The sequence below is a fragment of the Podarcis muralis genome, chromosome 6 (genome assembly GCF_964188315.1).
Source record: "Podarcis muralis chromosome 6, rPodMur119.hap1.1, whole genome shotgun sequence".
Classification (NCBI taxonomy): Eukaryota; Metazoa; Chordata; class Lepidosauria; order Squamata; family Lacertidae; genus Podarcis; species Podarcis muralis.
In genome coordinates, this window is record NC_135660.1 from 51,464,457 (window position 1) to 51,485,130 (window position 20,674).

Here is a 20,674-nt window from a genome sequence, read left to right on the forward strand (position 1 = left end):
GGTTAAGAACAGTTTCAGGTTAAGAACGGACCTCCAGAATGAATTAAGTGCATAACCAGAGGTACCACTGTATGCATTATGAGACTGGATGCGCAAATGCAAGGTCGGTGCTTGAGTACTGGAATACTTCTGTTGCAGCCTTAGGATAGAGGAACTCTATGCTACTTTCTAGCTCAGGGATGTTTTATTAACATAGCCAGGGCAAATGCTAGAACAGCATCTCTTCCAGCTGTGCCTCACTTGCTTCCAGTGGTGGACATTGTGCTCGCCCATCACCGTCATCTGGTCCGTCACAGCTGCTGTTTACCATGAGAGGGGCGGGCAGGCGGGCGAGGTGAGCACAGTGCAAATTCACTGGCAGGAGCTCCAGACTGGATCCACAGGTGTGTTTGGACACTAACCTCTCCCCCCTCTCCCTGGAAGTAAGCAGCAGCAATGCCACCAGGTGTCAGGTGACAGCAGCGTCCTATCAACCCACCCACTACTGTTTCATAATACCAATTCATCATGCCACTTCCACCCCTTAATCTGTTGCTGAACTCCAGCTCCCATTACCCCTCCCCATTGGCCATACTTGCTGGGGCTGATGGGAGTTGTAGTTCAGCAAAGTCAGGAGGGCCAAAGGTTGCTCTTAGTCCTGCTGGCCTGCTGTGAGTTCTGATAGGATCTCACCAGTGCCTTCTATCCTAGTTCCCAGTGGAAAGGGGTTCCCCAAGAGTGGCCCACAAGCAGTAACTCAAGCTTCTATTTAGACTCTGGGGAAATAATGGGAAGGGAGCTTTATCCGTGGATGAGATCCTGCCCCTCAGTCTTTGACACCACAGTTAATATCAATGGAACTGACAGCATATTGGAACAGAGGTGCTACTTCTCACAGGAAGTTCTGCCACTTTGATCCAGCAGGAGAGCATCTTCTCCCATCACCCAGCAGGGCTCCTGTGCTTGGAAGCAGGAAAGGGGAAACTGTGGCCCTCCAAATGTTAGGCTCCAACTCCCATCAGCCCCTGCCAGTAGACACAACGATCAGGGAAGATGGGCACCTTAATCTAACAACAGCTGCTGGGCAACAAGTTCCCCAACTCTGCCTTTACAAAAAACAATTCAAAGTTTCTGCAAGCTACTAATTGCTTTTTTCACTTGTACAAGGCAAACTCCTTTTCTGTGCTGCGACTTCAGAGATCCACTGCAGCTGATGTCCTTGAATCTCACTCCCACAGAAGACCACCCAATAAGCATCGCACAACACTTTCCAGGGTTTCTGGAGAGGGCAGACCAAACAGGTTTTCCCTAGGTTTCTTTTGTTTGTTTGTCTTTTTTTTTTTTACAGTCTGGACCTCTATATTTGTAAGCGCTATGTTTCAGCTAAAAGATCTGCTAAACAGACACCATTCAAACCAAAGGCATTGCACTTCTTTGGGTTGGTGGTATCTAAAGCTTCAGGGGATCAACTCTGCTGTCTGTCTGAGGCTTATGCTCAAAAGACCGCAGTGCTGTAGGACCTGGAACCATAAAAATAATTAATAGCAGATGCCTGCTGCAATCTTTTACTGCTTGAGTTTGATTTAGGCAGTTTTGTCTTCGTAGCAAAGTTTTTACTACAATCAAATTTCATCACCATTAGTTCTGCCATGAACCAGTTTCACAATGCAACATCATTATTTACATTTTTTTTAAAAAAACAACACTGTTGTTCACTACGTATATCAGTGAATAAACCAGATGTCAGCATTGCATGTATGACAAATGGGTACTCTATTGAAACACATTCTTGAATACCATAGAAGCCTTCCTACTTGGCTTTCTTTTAGCATCAGTTTATACCAGATTCAACAATCATGTGGGGGGAAATATGTGACATCCATCATATGACAGCTGAGTAAACCAGCTTTTCCACTTTTCTCATTTCTCCAGTGCCATTTCTCTCTAATGCTTTGAACATGTTCAGCCAAAAAAGAGCAATTTCCAAATTGATATTTGGGAAACAGATTTAAAAGAGCAACACTCTTTTAAATTTGCAGGAAGTAAAGAGATATTAGCTTGCAGCACTCTTCACTATCAGCAAATAAAAAACAACTATCTTAAAGATTGCCCCCCCCCCCCACTTTTCACAATTCCACTTTCCGTAAATGATGTCCTTTCCTCCCTGCTTCTGATGCCCTGCATTTAAATAACTTGATTATGCACCACTTCCTTGCAGGCTGCATACAGATGAAGCGGCTCTCAGATATTTAAGTCTCTCCTTACACTGTCACCACAATGTAAACGAGTACAAATTTAAGGACTCAAAGACAAAGGATTTCCCATTTTCTATGAAACTCACAACCATGAAGCAAATTACATGGGTTAAAGCGTCACTATTACCTGCTTGGGTTTTTTTAGTCCAGCCAGCCCATCAGATACATCAGACATCAAGAAGCACTGGTTTCTTCTGAGAAACCCTCAAGCAGCCCACAATTCTTCACCAGCCACACCTACACCACAGAATCTTGAGAAAAGAGGGCCAGGCCTAGGGTTGTCCAATTGCCCATTATGCCCACCCCCATTTTAGTCCCTTCTCCTTGATCTATTAAATAATATACATGCATATACTACTTAATTATTTGCACTTCTCAGTGGTGTACAGCCCATGGGAAATGGGACAATTAAAACAATAAACCTTTATTGTAAAATGCCTGCTGGAACAAGAAAGTCTTAGTCATGCACCTGAAATCTGACAACGAAGAGGTCTGTCTAATCTCAATTTGAAGGGAGCTCTACAAACTGGGGACCACTACACTGAATGCCCTGCTTCCAAGCAGTTACAAGCTGTGCATCTGAGTCATGGGGGACCATTAACAGAGCCTCCCTCAGTGATGGGGCTGGGACATGAGGGGCCAGGTAGACAGATAGAGCAAGTGAAAGGGGGCGCAATATGGATAACCCCTTAGAAAGGAGTGCACACCACCAACCATATGCAAGTTGCAAAGTGGGGGCAGTGACATTTTCACCTGGAAATTATACTAGCTGAATTGCCCTTTTGGTCCAGTGTTGAAAAAAATGGAACTGAAATAATACTAAGTGGGGGTGTATGCTCTACTTGGTTTAGGTTTACGTCAGGGAAACCTGTGGCCCTCCAGATGCAGGCCGTTGGCTATGCAGGCTGGGGCTGAAGGGAGCTGCAATCATAGAATTGTACAGTTGGAAGGGGCCCCAGTGGTCATCTAGTTCAACCCCCTGCAATGCAGGAATCTTTTGCCCAACATGACCCTGAGATTAAGAGTCTCACGCTCTACCCACTGAGCAATGTACATCAGGTGGGTCACAGCTGCCGCCCACCCACACGGTGGAAATGCAAGGCGGAGCACCCAATGGATCCATCCTATGGATGCCCCCTTGCGGACCAGCTCTTTGTAACCCCACAGAGGCTGCGCAAAGTGCAGAGTCACTGTGCTGAATGGCATGCCATCTTGTAAGTAAGGAATAAGTGAGGAATAGGGGAAAAGCAGGGCCCGACAGTGAAGGAGAAAGAACCGGCCACTGCAGCTAAGTGAGGCTGTCAGCAATTTGGGTGGTGCGACTCTAGTGTCCGATTCCCAAAGAGGAAAGAAAGCCTGCAAAAGGAACCGCTGGAAGAATGAGGTTTCCCACCCATCCGCTTCCAACCCCTGTTCGCCATGATCTCAGTCGCTTCTGTCTGCTCCCTCACATATCCTTCCTGAATCCTGAGAATTAGAAGCCCCTCCCGCTTTTTTTTTCCTGGAAAAGATCCGCAAGAGGCAGAGGAGCAAGGAGGGAGCTGGCCATCGCAGCTTCTGGGAAATTTTCGCTGCACTGCCAGCCTGGGTGATCTCTGGCCCAGTGCCCCGCCCAGCCGCAGAGCACATGCGGAGAGATGGGGCGCACCCCCTCCCTGCAGCCTGGCCGGAGAGAGAGAGAAACGCCGCGGAGGCGGGGGACGTGCCCGCCTCGGATTCCTCCGCATTGTTTTTTCACCTGGATCCTATAGCCGGCCGCTTCGCCTCCCCATCTGGCGCAGTCGGTTCCCCCCGAAGCCCCACGTGACGGCAGGCCGGCTTTTGCAGAAACGGGGCGGAGGCACTTTGCAAGTACAGTAACTCCTGCTCTCTTCTGGGAGCGCAACTTGCAAGGAAGGGAAGTGGGGCTGGGTGGGGGAACTTAGCGTGGGAGTAGGGAGAAAAAGCACCTCTCCAATGAATCATTATTAGTCTCAGGGCATCCCCCCCCCCGCCCAAGATCACCTCCTCAAGGATCTTGCCCCCGCCCACTTCCTACTGGCTAGACGGTCCCGGAGGCTCAGGATGGTGGAGTCAAGTCATGGGCTGCTAACTGGACTTGCACACCGAGGCGTCTCCAGACGTACGCGCAGCAGCCGCGCAAATATAAAAGGCTGCTTGCGACCATCCTCTGCCGTACGTGCGCCGCGCTGCAAATTCATAGGTAGGTGTTGATTACTGTGCAAGGTCTGTTCACGAATGAAGGGAACTCCTGCCTTAAGGATGCCTTTTGCGCACAAGCAAATCCTAAAGCAACGTTTACACGTCGACCCCTGTAGTTTGCTCCTTCCTGCCGCCATATGACTCGTACACAAAACGTTGCCACATCCCACGTGTGCATAAACTCATGCATGCATGCATGTGGGTGCATTGCGTTTTCTGCACATACCCTCCGGATATGCAGCTCAGGCTGCTGACACAGCGGCGTCCAAGCCATACCTGCCTCTGGGAGGGACTGCGCATCCATTACCCAGAGACTCGGCTTCATTTCTGAATCTAGACGGTCTCCTGCATGAACCACCCAAGATTCAGCGCTATTGATTGTTTCCTTGATTGGGCGGAGAGAAACCGCGACGCCGGCATCCGGCTCCCACGATGTAGTCGGGGGTCGATCGCGGCCCTCAGCCCCCCTCCTGCCTCCCGTCCCGCTCCCTCGTACCCCACGAGCCCAGACCCGCAGCGCCTTCCCAGCTGGGGCTCCCCCCCCCCCCCGCATTGCCTACGACGCGCATTTTGGAGAGGTGCGCTTTTCCCGAAGGCAAGCCCTCTCCACGCGAGGCGCGCTGCCCCCGCCTGCCCACCCTTCCCGCAAGCCCCCATTACCTGCCGTGACGCCTTCCGTCCCCGCCATGGCTGGAGGCGTTCACTGCGCCCTCGGCTCCGTCCTTCAGCCTCGCCAGGCGCGTTCAGCCGCCAGGGACCGAGCTCGTCGCTCGCTTCACTCGGCAGCCGGAGCCATTGGGAGCGCGGGCGAGGCGGCTGTGCTGCAGTCGCTCTCTTCCCGGTTCTGCAGGCGAGCGGCGACGCCAAGGCTTCTTTCTGCTCGCGTCTTCTCCTTCCTCCTCCTCCTCCTTCCCCACCCACGGCTGGCTGTGTAGACAGCCAAAGGGACGGGCTTAGCGTTTGACCCCTGTGTCTATGTTTCTTTCTCTGCGTGTGTGTCCACCAGCCTTTTCTTCCCTGCTGCAAGGCTCTGGCTGCTCGGATTTCTGCAGAGCCCCTCCCCTTGGAAGTGAGCGGCCTGTCCCCCCTCCCCTTTGCCACCCCACCTCACGCACCGGCGCGGGAGGGAATCGTGGCAGCAAGTGACAAAGGAGATCTCCAAGGAATAGGCTTGGACGAGCCCAAACCAGAACGCTGTCGTTGCCTTAAAAGAATAAAAAATAAGTAACACTTCTTAATTCCAAAGGTTGTCCCTTGGGCTTTTATTTATTTAAAACACAGCTACAATTAGGATCCCCGTACCTAATGCATCTGACCACTTAGGGCATCTTTCAGACACATTGGTATCTCCATGCGTCTGCCAGACGTGAACCGGTTCCAGTCTGTGGGCTTCCTCACATGATCATGGAAGGTGCATCAGAAAGTGTCTTGGAGCCACTGCGGAAAACTAACATAAGAGGGGATGCAGTGTCCATGGCGAAATGTCCCATCGGCCCACTAGGGATGAGATATAGGCTTGTCATGTAGATGGAGAAGCAGCAAAAAATCTTCTTGCTGCCATTCATTAAATGGAAACTGGCTGGATGTGCACTCCTATGCAGTTATACGCACTGAAGGGGTGTGCAAGGTTGAGAGAATTAAGAACAAATAAAACATAAATGGATACAGAGTGGTGACCGTCTTGGTTTCGGGTGTAGTGTTGCTGGTTATGAGTTATGTCCTGAAGACTTTTGCATTCCGCATAGTGGAACAGCGATGGACGTGCTCTCATGCATCATTTCCTAGGCTAAAAAAATACTTCACATTAAAAGCCAATACAGTACATCCTTGCAATGGAAAAATGCATCTTTATTGTGCAAAGGTGTCTTGCTAACAGCTTAACACAACTCTTAGAAGGAGAGTTTCCCACAGTTAAGGGGCAAATGACAGGGTTCTTGCATCTTACAATGTCTTGTGATCATGTTGTTGTTTTTATATAGAGAATACTGCTTTTCACAGAGGTATACTGTATGATCAAATACAGTAGACAAGGAATCACTGAGGGGGAAAGATATTAGGATCCAGTACATGCTTGGTGAGCAAAGCTGTTTATTTGTCATAAATGTTTGCATTCAGAAAAGATGGTTTCATGGATAGGTGGTTACATCTCGGGGGGGGGGGGGAATCTGTATGTTTGCTGAAAACAGCATTTGGGAAAATGAGTCCCAACTGGGCCAAACTGGCATTTTTATTTTTATTTTAGACAATGAAAAATCTCTCAGAGGGCCATAAAATGCTTTACTGGAACCTAGCATATGATCTTTACATAACAAAAGAAAGATACATTTGTTTTATCTGCTTGTCCTTTTCATAATCGGCATCAGGGGACAACCAGCGGGACAGAAGCTCACAGTGCTTGCTTGGAGCAGACAAAATTGTTGGAAAACTGAAAGCTCTGTCCTTAAAAAACACACAAAAACTCCACAAAAAACTGCATTTTAAAAGGGGGCCGGCTGTTGGCGAGGGGTATCTGCAAATGCTCAGAAAGAGATTCTCTCTGAGTTAACCTCAGATATAACTGCTAGGTTTTATATTTCCAAAAACTGAAGATTATCACAGCATCCCTAGGTGTAAACTTAAAGTTGCATAGCACCTTGGGGAGTCCATTGAAGCCAGTGTTGTGTCTTCAGACTACAGCTCCCATCACCCCTCACAATTGGTTATGCTGGCAGAGGCTGATGGGAGTTTGAGTCCAGAAAACATCTACCTCCCCCTCTCCTTCAGTGAACCCTGCCGCTGAAAACATGGCCTTGGGTCAAGTTAAGCCCTGGGAACAACCACAGCACAAAAGGCTGAAGAAACAAATTTATAGGACAGGGGGCAGAATTGTGAAATGTTTGCACAGTTTGTTTATATATATATAAAAGCTTTGGAAATATTTCTGTGTTGAACATCAGTGGTCATAAAGGATTTCAGCCTCAGCATTTAAATTAGGCATCAGCTGCTCTGGCAATGGAGACCCTGCAATTCATCATTATGAGAGAAATTCCCAGGGAGATAAGGACAGCAGGCTGTGGAGCTCTGGGTTCCCTTCTCCTCCCCTTCAATACCACACAGCAGGGAATAACATCTGGCCTTTAGCCTGCCACAGTTATATATTTAGAATCTGATGGCAAACTCATAGGAAACAGGAAACCAGACAACTTTCATTTCATGTTAGAGTTTCCTAACAGCAAAAATAAAAAATTAACAGCCCCCTGGATACATATTATGTTGTTGGCTTTAAAATTAGATATTTGAGAACACCAACAATAAATGTAATAGGAAGTACAACACAGAGACAGGCATCCTTCCCCCCCTCTCTCCTCCTCCCACTTGAAACAACCCAAATAGCCACATTAAAATGGAATTTGTTGGATAGAGCCATCTTTCTGAATGTCAAGCACACAACAGCATTAATCTGTTTCAAGTCAGGTTTCCTAAGTTACAAGCCTGATTGTAGGTGTTGTGAATAAGGCAAGAGGAGTATGGTTGCATGTGTGTTGCAAGTGGGTACAGAAATAAAACATTTTTCTTGGAAGCTTAGCAACTTACTTTTTTAAAGAAGGTATTTATGAAACTAACAGTGATTGGATTTGGTTGAGTTAGCAAATATGGGGAAAGGGCAATCGAATAAAACTCAGGAAGTTAAGTTGAAATTTTTGGAGAAAATACAGACAAGTCGTTGTCTCCAGAATTTTTCTCCTCTGGCATCAGTGCTTAATGACATAGCCTTTCAGGGACTGAGAGAAGCTCTCAGACAAGACATTATGCTGACTTTGTAGATATATAGTAGTATAGCAATATTGTACCTACCTCTGTGTTTTGATTACAGTCCCTGTAAGCAATCTTTCTTGGAGTACTACCAGTTTTGTCCTGGTGTGTCCAGAAACAACAAGATAGATATCTGAGCGCCAGAAATCTATCAGCTTCACCTGTCCCAGGTAGTTATGATATTTGTAGGCGTGACCTTCACCTTAAGAGACAGCCAGGACTCAGGGGACAGAGAGGAAGAGGAGCTTTGCTGCTCTGGAAGGTACAGAGACACCAATCATAGGCCAGGACACTGAGACCAAGTCTGCCAGTGATGAGCCTCCCAAGTCATAGACCCCTGACCTGGGATCACTGGTCGCAGTATCTGAGAGCCAGAGCTCTATGTGGGAATGAATGGAGTAGTGTGTGAATTATAGACTCCAAGTCAGAGACCTGCCACTTTAAGGTCCTCCACTCCTTGGGGATGGAGTTGAGCCTAGGAGAGGTAGTCAGTTCCATGAGAAGCCCAGAAGAACTTAGGTAAGGGTAAAGAGACCCCAGACTGTTAAGTCCAGTTGCGAACGACTCTGGGTTTGCGGCGCTCATCTCGCTTTACTGGCCGAGGGAGCTGGCGTACAGCTTCCGGGTCATGTGGCCAGCATGACTAAGCTGCTTCTGGTGAACCAGAGCAGCGCATGGAAACACCGTTTACCTTCCCGCCAGAGTGGTACCTATTTATCTACTTGCACTTTGACGTGCTTTCGAATTGCTAGGTTGGCAGGAGCTGGGGCTGAACAGGAGCTCACCCCATCGCGGGGATTTGAACCGCCAACCTTCTGATCAGCAAGCCCTAGGCTTTGTGGTTTAGACCACAGCCCCACCTGCATTTAGAGCTTAGTTGAGCTCTAAACATTATCTGAACAGGTGCTCTGCCTGGAGCTATCCAAGGTCCTGCAATTCTAGCCTGATGCTATCTGGCTGATAAGCCTCCCTCAGGTGTCCATCAACTTGTGGTCAGAACAGGGCACATAGTAACTAAACCACCTCAGTTCAGCATTCTTAAACTACACAGAGATTTCTAGCATTTAATGTCACCCTCCCACAGCAGTACTCAGGGCAGTGTGCAAATTAAAAGGATGCAAGGGATGATGATGTGACCACTGCATGCAGGCTGCATTAAATTGCTCCCCGTGGCATTTCCCCCCATGTGCTGACTGCTGGTGTGCATTGGCTCATCATGCAGCTCAGTGGGGAAAATCAACCAAACTGCTTGTCAAGACAGGCACAGAAACAATACATTAGGGGGAGACAGCTGCCGCACACAGCCGTTGAAAGCAGCCTCCACATGGTCGAGTGTGGGCTAATGTACACTGGCCATCAGGGTCCAATTTAAAATGAAGTAGAGAGATATTCCTTCTCTAAATATATAGGCGCTTCTAAATAGAAGTGAAGCATCAAAAGCCCTTGTTAATATTATTGTGTGTGCAAGGGCAGAAAGGAACAAGCAAAGTGTATCACACCAGGGAGGCCTGACAAACAAGTTTCATTTTTTAAAAATAAAATAAAATAAGAATGGCTTTTTAATAAAAGGCTTTATACAGACATGTGTGCCTGCATGTAGCAGAAATTATCGATAGTAGACATCTACTCAATTTGTTTCTGTTTCAACAAGGGGTACTTCATATCAAAGAGTTTCTTATTATCACTTTCCGATTTGTTAAAATGTTAGAGCTCATATTTCACGTCTTCTGATTTGTGTGGATGTCATCATCATCTTGTATGACAAAAGTGAACTCATTTTCAGAGTGTGCATCCTTATGTAGTCAAAATGGCACCAACAACACATGAAAGGGAGATCTCCACAGTCTTGAGGAAATCCCAAGGCTGGTAAAAGTACATAAAAACTTTGGGGGGAGGAGAACCCAGGGGGTGAACTCTCTCCCCAAAAATGTCTTAAGAAGAATCAAGCATACTTAATGTCTACAAAGTGCTGGCTGACTATTGGGAAGGCAGTACAGAAAACTGAAAGGGGGGGGGATGAAACTGAATGGAACATTCTGGAAAAGAGTATGGCTGGCTGGAACCCTGAATTGGAACAATGCAGACTGCAACATTTTGTTGCAGGTCACGCCAGACTATATGAGCAGCATGCTAATTTTCCAAGTCTGGTTTCTTCTGTAGACTACATGGCACCAGACATGCACAAGGAGGAGCTATCAGTGGGACACAGTAGAGCTTAAGGAGAGGTGAATTAAAAAGATTATGAGCCTTAGTAATGATTCTTGTAAGCTGCTCTGAAAGCCTTTTTGGCTGCATTACCTCAGTGGGAAGTTTTCTGCTGCATATTTCAGCAGTGGGTGGGGCTAGACCAAAAGTGGACAGAGCTGGACATGCACAAAATCATACACCCCAAACACACACTCGACACACACCCTCCTCCTCTCTAGATGAGCTTTTGACATCATATATTATGTGCTGCCAAAAAAAATAAAAAACATTTCTTCCTTTAAAGGAGCTTTATTTGGCAATGCAAATGGCAGTTTCTGGAAGCCTGATCTCCACTGGGACCATAGTGTGGGTGGCAGCGGGGCTTTAAGCTTTGCTCTCACTCTGGTCCTGATCCAGATTAGGGTATAAAATGCTTGTTTACAAAGCTATTGTACTACCAACCTTACTGTATGCTTGTGTAACATTGACAACTTATAAATGCCATCTTCAGCTCCTCGAAAGATTCCAGCAATGGTGTCTCCAAAAAAATTTACACATCACTTGGGAAGACAGGTGAACTAATATCAGTGTACTGGAAGAAGCAAAGATCTCCAGTGTTGAAGCAATGATTCTTCAATATCAGCTTCGTTGGACTGGTCATATTGTGCAGGTGCCTGATGATCATCTTCCAAAGCAATTACTCTATTCCAAACTTAAAAATGGAAAGTGTAATGCTGGTGGTCAACAAAAGAGGTTTAAAGACTGGGAAACACTGGCCTGTGAGTGCTCCAGTTGGAGAACAGCCTTTACCAAAGGTGTCATGGGCTTTGAAGACACTTGAACTCAGGATGCAAGGGAGAAATGTGCTAAAAGGAAGGCATGCTTGGCAAATCCACACCATGATCAACTCCTGCCTGGAAACCAATGTCCCCACTGTGTGGATCCAGAATTGGCCTCCACAGTCACTTATGGACTCATTGTTAAAACCGTGTTTATGGAAGACAATCTTACTCGGCTACAAATGATCGCCAAAGAAGAAGAAGATATGGACCTGTAATTTGCATTGCTGAAAAATATTCCCTCTACCTAATGATCCAGGAGTAGGTCAGTGCAAAGTTGTTGAATTGGGGAAACTCATTTTCAATCAATCATTTTATTTGTATGCTGCCTTTCCAAAGTTAAAACCATTCTCAAGACAGCTTACAACATTTGAAAAAATTACATAACTACAAACATAACAAAAGTAGTCATAAACAAGAAACAAAGCATCAAAAAGTACACAACCAAATTGAACAATTTCAACATAAATCATAAGATAAAAAAATAAAGATACAAAAAATTAACAGCAATAACAGCAGCAGCAACACCCCCCTAAACAAGAGCCCCTGAACAGTACCCCAGCCCAAAATTCTGCTCAGCAGCCCCAGCCTCAGTCAATGCGGAAAAGGTCTGCAAGGCAGGTAGCAGGTCTTCCAGGACTCACAGCCAATAAGGCTCAAATCACCGCTCAGACAAGCAGCTCATGGAGCAGAGAAAGGGGATAAATGTAATGTGGTGGATTTCAGCTATAGGGGTAAGCAAACTGTATCATACAAGGTAACAAGTGCTTTCCGCACGCATCATCAGGTTCATTTAATGTGGATTAAGCGCATTGCTTAAGCAAGAGTGGATTTCCCTCAACTTTCCACTATACGCTTATTACAGATGAAGTTGGGATTGGCCATTGAGACTCTTGTTGATCTCAACGTCTTTGGGGGAACTCAGCCAGATGGGCGGGGTATAAATAATACAATTATTATTGTTGTTATTATTTAGTTGTAACAGTTACAAACTAGTTCATCTGTTATCTATTTACTTTCATTTGTTTCACCCTAGATGTTACTTTACCACAACTTTTATCACCATGCATTAAGTCACGACATTTCACTCAGTGTTGACAATGAGATTGCTTTCAGTCATTGGAAGTGTGCTCACCAACTCACATGCTTTCCTTTAGCTTTGATGTGAAATGGGACTCCATTCAGGGAGTTTAGTTTTGTTTTTAAGGGAGGAAGTGAGCTGAAAAAGAAGACAAGATTGACTTCGTAACCCTGCAGTGGCTGCTGATCTCAGCAAGGACACTTGGAAACCCAAACAACCTGAAAGCACAGCGCCTCATCTCAGAGCTTCTCAAACCACTGTTGCTGATCCAGGGTTCCCATAGTTTTCAAAATAGATGTTTTCTGATGTGAGCATAAATCTTTGCTTCCTGAAATTGTCTGCAGAATGCAAGAGGAGAGGGAGAGAATCAATATTTGGATAGGGTGAATGTACAGAAAACAGATTACTTCCCGGCAAGAAAAATCCCTGTTTCTACAGCATAAGTAAACTGAAATAAAGAGTTATTAGCAGCCAGTATTTATACACCATGCACTACCCTTGACCATACTGATTATAAGACATTATTTCAGTTTGCTCCTTATCTGGCTACCACATAGATTGCTACTGGTAATAATATTTCACAGTTTTAAAGTGAGGAGAGCAGCGGGTGAGAAACATTTTAAAAAGAAGGAAGAGCCAATTTAATATTACTGCTTTATTTATTGAGGTTAATGGCCCACCATTTAGACCCATTGCAGTTGGTTTGGAAAACTGGGGGACCAATTCAAAGTTGCCCATGGCCTCTTGTAACTTTTCTCCAATGCTTTTTAAAATGCTAAACCTAAAAGCAGCCTCAGGAAGCTGAGTTTAAGCCTCAGGAACTACTACACCAGCCGGAAGTAGGAAGTCTGCACACATTTTGCTTTTTCCAGTGGTTGATGTCATCTCTGCTGTTGTGGGCAGGGGACACACTCTCTCTCTCTCTCTCTCTCTCTCTCTCTCTCTCTCTCTCACACACACACACACACACACACACACCATATGGCACAGCTGCCTTTACACTCCCTCAGCAGTATCTACAGTGGTGACTACCACAATGCGCTGTCTGCCTGCTTTCTTTGCAAAGCTTGGAGTCTGCTGTCAGTGTTGTAGTTAAATGTATGACCTGCCCATCACCAACAGGTCCCAGAGTGGGTTACAATTATTATTTTTGTTGTTGTTTGTTTGTTTATATAGTATCATCAATGTACATGGCTCTGTACACACTTAAAATAAGAAATTCTACCCCAAAGAGCCATGCGGTCTAAAACAACAAATATAAACAATGCAATAAAAACCAATAGTTTAAAATGCACTATTCACAAACCATTGCATTGGGTATAATATGAGTAGCTAAACAGACCCAAAGGCCTCAGAAGAACATTTTCAAAGAGAGATTTGAACATACAGAGTGAGGGGGCAGCCCACAGATGTCCTGGAGGATGATTCCAAGCGATCCCAAGCATGCAACAATTTAAAATTCAAGATCATAGGAATAGGGTGGGTCCTGGAAACTCACATCTCATGTGTCAAAGGTCGGGGAAAAGAGGTGCACCTTCAGCATTTGCTGCGTAATGAAGAAGCTGGGCACACTTCTGTGGGGAGGGAATCCAACAACTTGGGGGCTGCCACAGAGAAGTCCCTGGGCAGGCCGCAGGCCTCTTATATACCTGGTGGGATTAACAAGGCATCTGACCCTCACCTGAATCTCATAGCTCTCCCGTAGCTGCCTCTGATAGTTATCATTTAACTCTCGGGGGAAATAATTAGCATCACATGTCATGTGCATGGAAGCTGCCAAACCAATTAACCAACTAGAAGGATTACTGTTAATAGCACCAGTTTTCCTATACTGTAACTTGATATTGCTGAATAGTTTTGATGAACTTCAAAAGCATTTTTAGTTTGCTTTCTGTTGCCACTCTGGAACTTTTCTTTATTAGTGCCACTTTGTTTTGTACGATTCCTTGCAAATGCAGGAAAACAACTTTTCTGCTTGTATATGTTGATAATATATTTTTGGTTACTGAGGACAAACAAGATTGTACAAAAACAAGATTGGGTGCAGGCCTGGCCAGGACATAGGCATCCTGACTGTGACCAAGGTGACCTGTGTGCTTGCTTGCTTAACAGCTGTTGGAGATTAACAGCAGCAGCTACATGGAGCAGGGCCTTTTCACTGGTGGTGCCCATTGTAGGCCTTGCTCTTCACAGACCTGCTCTCTTTTGGCCTGTATTTTGGAGCTTTATAATTTAGGAAGACTTTGGAAGAACTAGTTGACAAGTCTTATCAGTCACTGACGTATGAGCGGATTTTATTTGTTGCTATTCTGGGCTTCCGGTGCACCAGGGTTTACACCAGCATAATAGAGTTGGCCAGGATGCCAGAAGGGATACAATTTATGAGCTTTCTCCATTATCTGCACAACAGGGGGTGTTCAGTCAACAATGCAAAGGCTGAGCTGAAGCATTACCTGCTGGTTACCTGCTTTCAGCAATAGGGGTCACTGTTTGGTAGTACCCAATTGGATAGCTGTCAGATTCTAGAACTCCTTATTGGTGGCTCTTAGGTAATTCACAAAATACAGAATCCATTCATAAAACAGTGTTCATTCATAAAGCAGTAACATAAATCTCCATTGCTACATATTGGGTGTATATTTCAGCTGTTGAATGTACAAGTTTATGGCCAAGCACATGTATAGTGCTTATGCGACTGTGAATAAAAGCTGGCTGGGCTCATTGTCTTGGGGTTTGGGGGGAAGAGGTGACAAAACTGATTTCCAATAAGTGCCCCCTTTATTTCCATAACAAGTCCTTGAGTCTGTACTCTGAATGGTGACACCAGGGACCTAGAAGGTGCAGGGCTTGTCAGTCCAACCCCTGCACAGTCTCATCAGGGCTGACCTTAAGGCAATTGGAGCAATTGGGCCAAATTGGGCCCTGTGGGCCGCTCCTAAGGGGGCCCCTGCACCAGGGCAATCTAGATGGATTTTATTTATATCTATAAGATTTTGCAGACTTTGGCTGTGAACAAAAAACAACAAGAACAAAAAATCAAGTTGTGCCCCACTGCTTCAAATTGGTCCCCACTGGCTAGCCCTGAGTCTCATAGTTGCTGGGCCTGAGTTGCCCTGCCCTTGCATGAAGTCTTGGGTTTGCAATTTTGGGAGAGGGGAGACTGCCCACTGGGGAGCAGGGGGGCTGGCTGGGGGGCGCCCTCCTAGATTTAGAGGCCCTAGGCTTCAGCCTACTTAGCCTATACATAAATCCAGCCCTGGGGTGACCTTGCACTCTAGGTACGCTGTCTCTCTCAGTCTTTCCTACATCCTATAATTGCTATCAGGATAAAAGACAGGAATCATGTGCATTGCCCAGAATTCCTTTGAGGAAGGTAGGATAAAAAGAATAGTAATGATACATGCTAATGGGAAAGCAGAGTGAACAATGGCCATATCCCATTCCTTAGAAATCAAATGCAAACATCTAGCGAAGAGAAGTAGAAAAGGCCTTTCTAAAAGTAGAAATCATACATGCTGAGAAACAGTGAAGAATGGCAGCAGAGACAAGAAGGAGTACTAGAAGATAAGAATAGAGTTTGCTAAAACAAGGTCACTGCAGGCAAGGTTTCAGATTCCAGGCTAGGTTTGTATCCTTTCATATCCAATGGAGCCAAAAGGATTGAGCTGGCAAAAGTAGAATTTCTCTGTCAGTTTCTGCCTCACCAAGGTGCTTTGCTGTCAAAGCTTATCAGATTCATCATAGATGAAAAACAAAGACATGGGACCAGAGGGAAAGGTGGTGGGTGCTTGCTTTGACTTTTCAAAATGCTAACCAAGTTCTGAGCAGACATTTGCTGAGGAAAATGTACAGAGTATGTCTGCCCAGAAATAGTCCCCATTGAGTTCAATGGAAGTTAGAGAAACACACACCATTGATTTTTAAAGCACTATTTATTATACCACTTTTACAGTCCTTTCTCAAAAAGAATCTTGGGGAAAGTTGTTAAGGTTGCTAAGCGTTGCTCAAAGACCTCTATTCCCCTCACAGAGCTACAATTTCCAGTGTGGTTTATCAGTCAATCTCTCTTCCCAGGGAATTGTAGCTCTGTGAAGGGAACAGTGGTCTCCTAACAATAGGAAAATATTTGGAATAAAGTACGTCGAAGGCCTAGTTATGTTTTGTTTTCTCCCTGAATCCCAATACAGCATTTTCCTTCTAGATAGCTGTCAGAGCCCAGTTTGTTCAGGAAACTGCGCGTCTTTCTTGTCTAGATTGGTGATCCAGTCTCAAGGATCCTAGATAACCAATCAGGGCCGTCTTTACCCAGGGATGCAAGGAGTGCGGGGCACCTGAGCACCGAATTTTGGGGGGCACGAAATGTATACCTACTGTATACCGGTTCCTCTCGATCGGCGGCAGTGAAAAGCAATGGAGCGAAAATCCCTACCCCCTCCTCCATCGCTCTGTTACTCCATAGCGTCAAATATTCCCGACAAGTCAGGAAACAAAAGCAGCTTTTTCCGATGTGTCATTGTTACAGGTGAGTGATCCCCCCCAAAAGGTCAACAACTTTGGCTCCCCCCCCCCAAAAAAAAACTCAATAAAAGCTAATTTGGGGGCAGCTAAACTAAACTTGGGGGCGCTGGACGGATCTTTGCACCCCGGCGGTGTATATGCTAAAGACGGCCCTGTAACCAATGGCCACTGTAAACAGCAGTTTGCTTGCTTAGTCTGTCCTCTCTTTGTATCAAGTGCAGCTGACATCCTAACATCACATTGTTGTGGCTTTTCTGCACCCCACACCTGCAGCACCAGCAGCTAATGGCCATGTTCGCATCAAATGCATACTGTAGCATCAAAGTCCTACACTGTGGCTATTAGATGGTTCTTTATATGGTTTGCCTTGCGTACACTTTTGCTGCTGTGTAATTTGGTTCGTTTGCTTATGCTGCGGTTTTATTGTTATTTCACAGCAGGCATGCAAGTGTTTTTTCATAGCGGCCTTGAACGGTTCGTAAAGATAATACGAGGGACAAATGTTTAAAACAGAAAAATAAAAATGAGCAATTTGCTCAAGCATTTAATGGAGTCCATTCAGCTGACTGAAAATCAAGGGAAATATTACCTTTGGGGCTTAGCTTGTGTGAGAGATGAAAATCAGCAACCATAAATGGAGTTTTCTGAGATTTTCAGATGATAACTGCTACTAGGGGAAAAGACACAGACTTACTGTAGATCCAGAAAAGTTAGAGTGAGTCTCTTTGTGCAAGAGGACATTGCTGCGGCTACTTCTTCCACCTCCTTTGTGTCACCCGCCTGTGAGTCTTGTGCTGGACTAGATGCGCCTGACCCAGCAGGGCCCTTCCCAAATTCTTAAATGCTTTAAAACTTTTTAAAAAACACACACCCATAAATGACCTTCAAAACTTTCCCCTGCATAAAATAAAACCTGACTCAGAGCATGAACGACTGTTTTCCCTATCTTTTATTTCTAGGTTGACATGTTGCTGCTTGGTAATCCATGTTGTTGTTTTTTAAATGGACAGCTCTTATTTTTGCTTGGGGAGAAGGGAAACCCAAATAGTAGAGAAATGAACAAGCAATTTATTTCCAGAGAACTGAATTGTGACTCTAGACTTTCCTGTCACTATGAACACCACTGTTCTTCTTACATGCAAATCCTAGCTGTGACTTCTCTCACTTACTACAGCAAATCAACTACATCAGTGGCTAGTTTCTTCTTGCTAAACAATTAGATGATAATGCTTGCTGTATTTTGATCGATATCTCTGAATTTACAAGGACTAGAGACTTGTTTATATATATATATACACACACACACATATACTCTGTGTGTACACACACACACACACACACACACACACACACACAAGCTTTGACTCTTAGCCTGGGTCAGCCCCTGATAGAAGTGGGAAGCTCAGCAACTGCCCCCTGTGTCCATTTGATAAAATGGTCCTGGATGCAAAAAAATTGGGCTTATTTAATGCTATACCCCCTACATGAACATCCACACTATACATTCAAGACACAATTAAACCACATGACTTCCCCCAAAGAATTGTGGGGATTATAGTTCACCTCACACAGAACTATAATTCCCAGCACCCATAACAAACTACAGTTCTCAGGGTTATTTGAGGGAAGCAATCTAATTTAAATACGGTATATGGTGTGGATGTGATCCCTGGAGGTGGGGCATGTACACTGGATCACTGAGAAGGGAAAGTATGCTCTGACTCCCCACACATTTATGGGATGGATCTGGGGACAGACGTCATGTAAGAACACTTCAGCATGGATGAAATGTACCATGGATTTCTATTCTGGCTGTGTGGTTTGGGTGTTTCTTCAGTTTCTAATACACCTTCTGCTGAGTGTTTTCACGTGGATCCCAATGCTTAGAGCACCACAATGTCTGTTTCCAATTTGCCTGCTTTCATGATCTCAAAACAAACCACCATCAAATATGGTTATAGCGGCATCGAGATGAATGGCTTTTGATGAGAGAGAAGAAAACAGTGTGAAAGCTTCAATCAAGACTCGAGGCAGAAGAGGAAAACAAACAACAGGAAAGGAAGGGTGGAAAAGAGCAGATTCCCTTTCCCTGAGGTGGTGCTTTTGCAGCCAGCACTGACAGAGAGGAGGCAAATGGCCAACTGAGGAGCGAAGCATCGTGTGCAGAGGGGGCAGCAAGTTATATTCTCAACATTTATTTCTCAGCCACCTTGAATCTCATCAGGGGAAAAGGCAAGGTAATAATAATAAAGAGACTGGGTAGAAGCAGAAAATACTTAATGGGGAAGGACAGGAATATCCCTCTCTAGTCCCTCTCCAAACACTTGCCTCTGTTTAAGGTGCTGCCAGCTGTCTCCCTATTTCTTCATTAGGATGTGGACGCTTCTTTCATGCAATGTGCCAGCTTTAAGCAGCACAGAGTCTCTCTTCTTTATTCCAGGGTATAGCTGCCGTGGAGGACTGCACCTTCATTGGAGGTTTTTAAATAGAGGTTGGAGGGCCACCTGTCAGGTGATTCCTATATTCCAGGGGGTTGGACTAGATGACACTTGGGGTCCCCTCCAACCATATGGTTCTACATAAATGTGACCAGATGTGATTAGTGATACAGGAAATATAAGCAAAGATAAGCTGACAAATTTACACTGTATGATTACTCCAAGGCTGAACGAGAATACTTGGCAGATGCACCCATGATTTTACACAGAAATTCTGAAATATCTAGCAGTACAGACAAGATGGCTTGTTTCTGTGTGTATCTTCATTCTACCCCTTCCTGAGCTTCAGAGTGATCACCTGTTTAAGAAATTCAACCACAAGTGTACCTTATCAAATGTATATATAAACTACTGAAATTAAAATTACCTCCCACTAAACAGTTGGTGTTGCTGGATCACAATTGTCAACGAAAGACAGAAAGCCAACAAGTACATACAACTTTGCAGAGGACATCTAGGAGAAACCGTTCATGTCAGCCTCTTTGTCTTCTACTTGCCATTTCCTTAAAATATACCATACCGTAAGTAGCAGGCACTGCTGCTGAGGGATAGCTTTACACCAGCTTAGCACAAACTGCAATAAGATGCCTGATCAATACTTTGCGCAAACAAGTACAATGCAAGGCACTTAGGAAAGAGTAAGCTGAACTGTTTCTGTCTAGAGGTAGTTTTTGCTTAACTAGCTGCAATTACTGGAAAGGAAGCGGAGGATACTGCTGTCAATGTGAGATGCTTAGTTGTGAGGAACCATCTAGCGGAAGCCAATACACTGATCTAGAAGTGGTAGGAATGAGAGATAAAATATCTCAGAACCTGAGTCAGCATGTTGATGGTGGTGGTGGTGATTTCCTGTCTTGGTCCCTTTTGTGATTTGCCAGTCTTTCCCAAATAGGTCTGGAATGGTGTTTGTACCAGTTAGAATGCCATCATGTTTTATGGGAGGGAGAAAGCCTATCAAGCAGAGGTTGGGTGGCCATTTGTCAGGGATGCTTTAGTAGAGATTCCTGCATTGCAGGGGGTTGGACTAGATGAACCTCAGGGCCCCTTCAGACTCTACAATCCTATGATTCTATGGTGTGTCAAATTCCAGTGCCCTTGTCCCAACAATAAGGCCAGTACCTTGCGTAGAGCACTATATTGTCCCATGACATCTGACAGGAGATATCAAGATATCAGGACACGGGTGGCGCTGTTGGTTAAACCACAGAGCCTAAGGCTTGCTGATTGGAAGGAAGCTCCTGTTGCTCGGTCCCTGCTTCTGCCAACCTAGCAGTTCAAAAGCACACAGTGCAAGTAGATAAATAGGTACCACTCCAGCAGGAA

The 20,674-nt window shown here is 45.3% G+C and overlaps 1 protein-coding gene across 2 annotated transcripts in view; it reads right to left on the reverse strand.

The window, feature by feature from the left end:
- HSPA12A (heat shock protein family A (Hsp70) member 12A) overlaps nt 1-5,499 on the reverse strand; it is a 47,285-nt gene extending 41,786 nt beyond the window's left edge. The window contains exon 1 of one of the 2 annotated variants that reach the window (XM_028730138.2): nt 5,097-5,499. In XM_028730138.2, coding sequence (XP_028585971.2) covers nt 5,097-5,124 — 28 coding nt within the window. In that variant the 5' untranslated portion in view covers nt 5,125-5,499. The remainder of the gene's footprint in view (nt 1-5,096) is intronic. The other variant, XM_028730137.2, reaches the window with a different exon arrangement.
- Between the last annotated feature and the right edge of the window lie 15,175 nt (nt 5,500-20,674).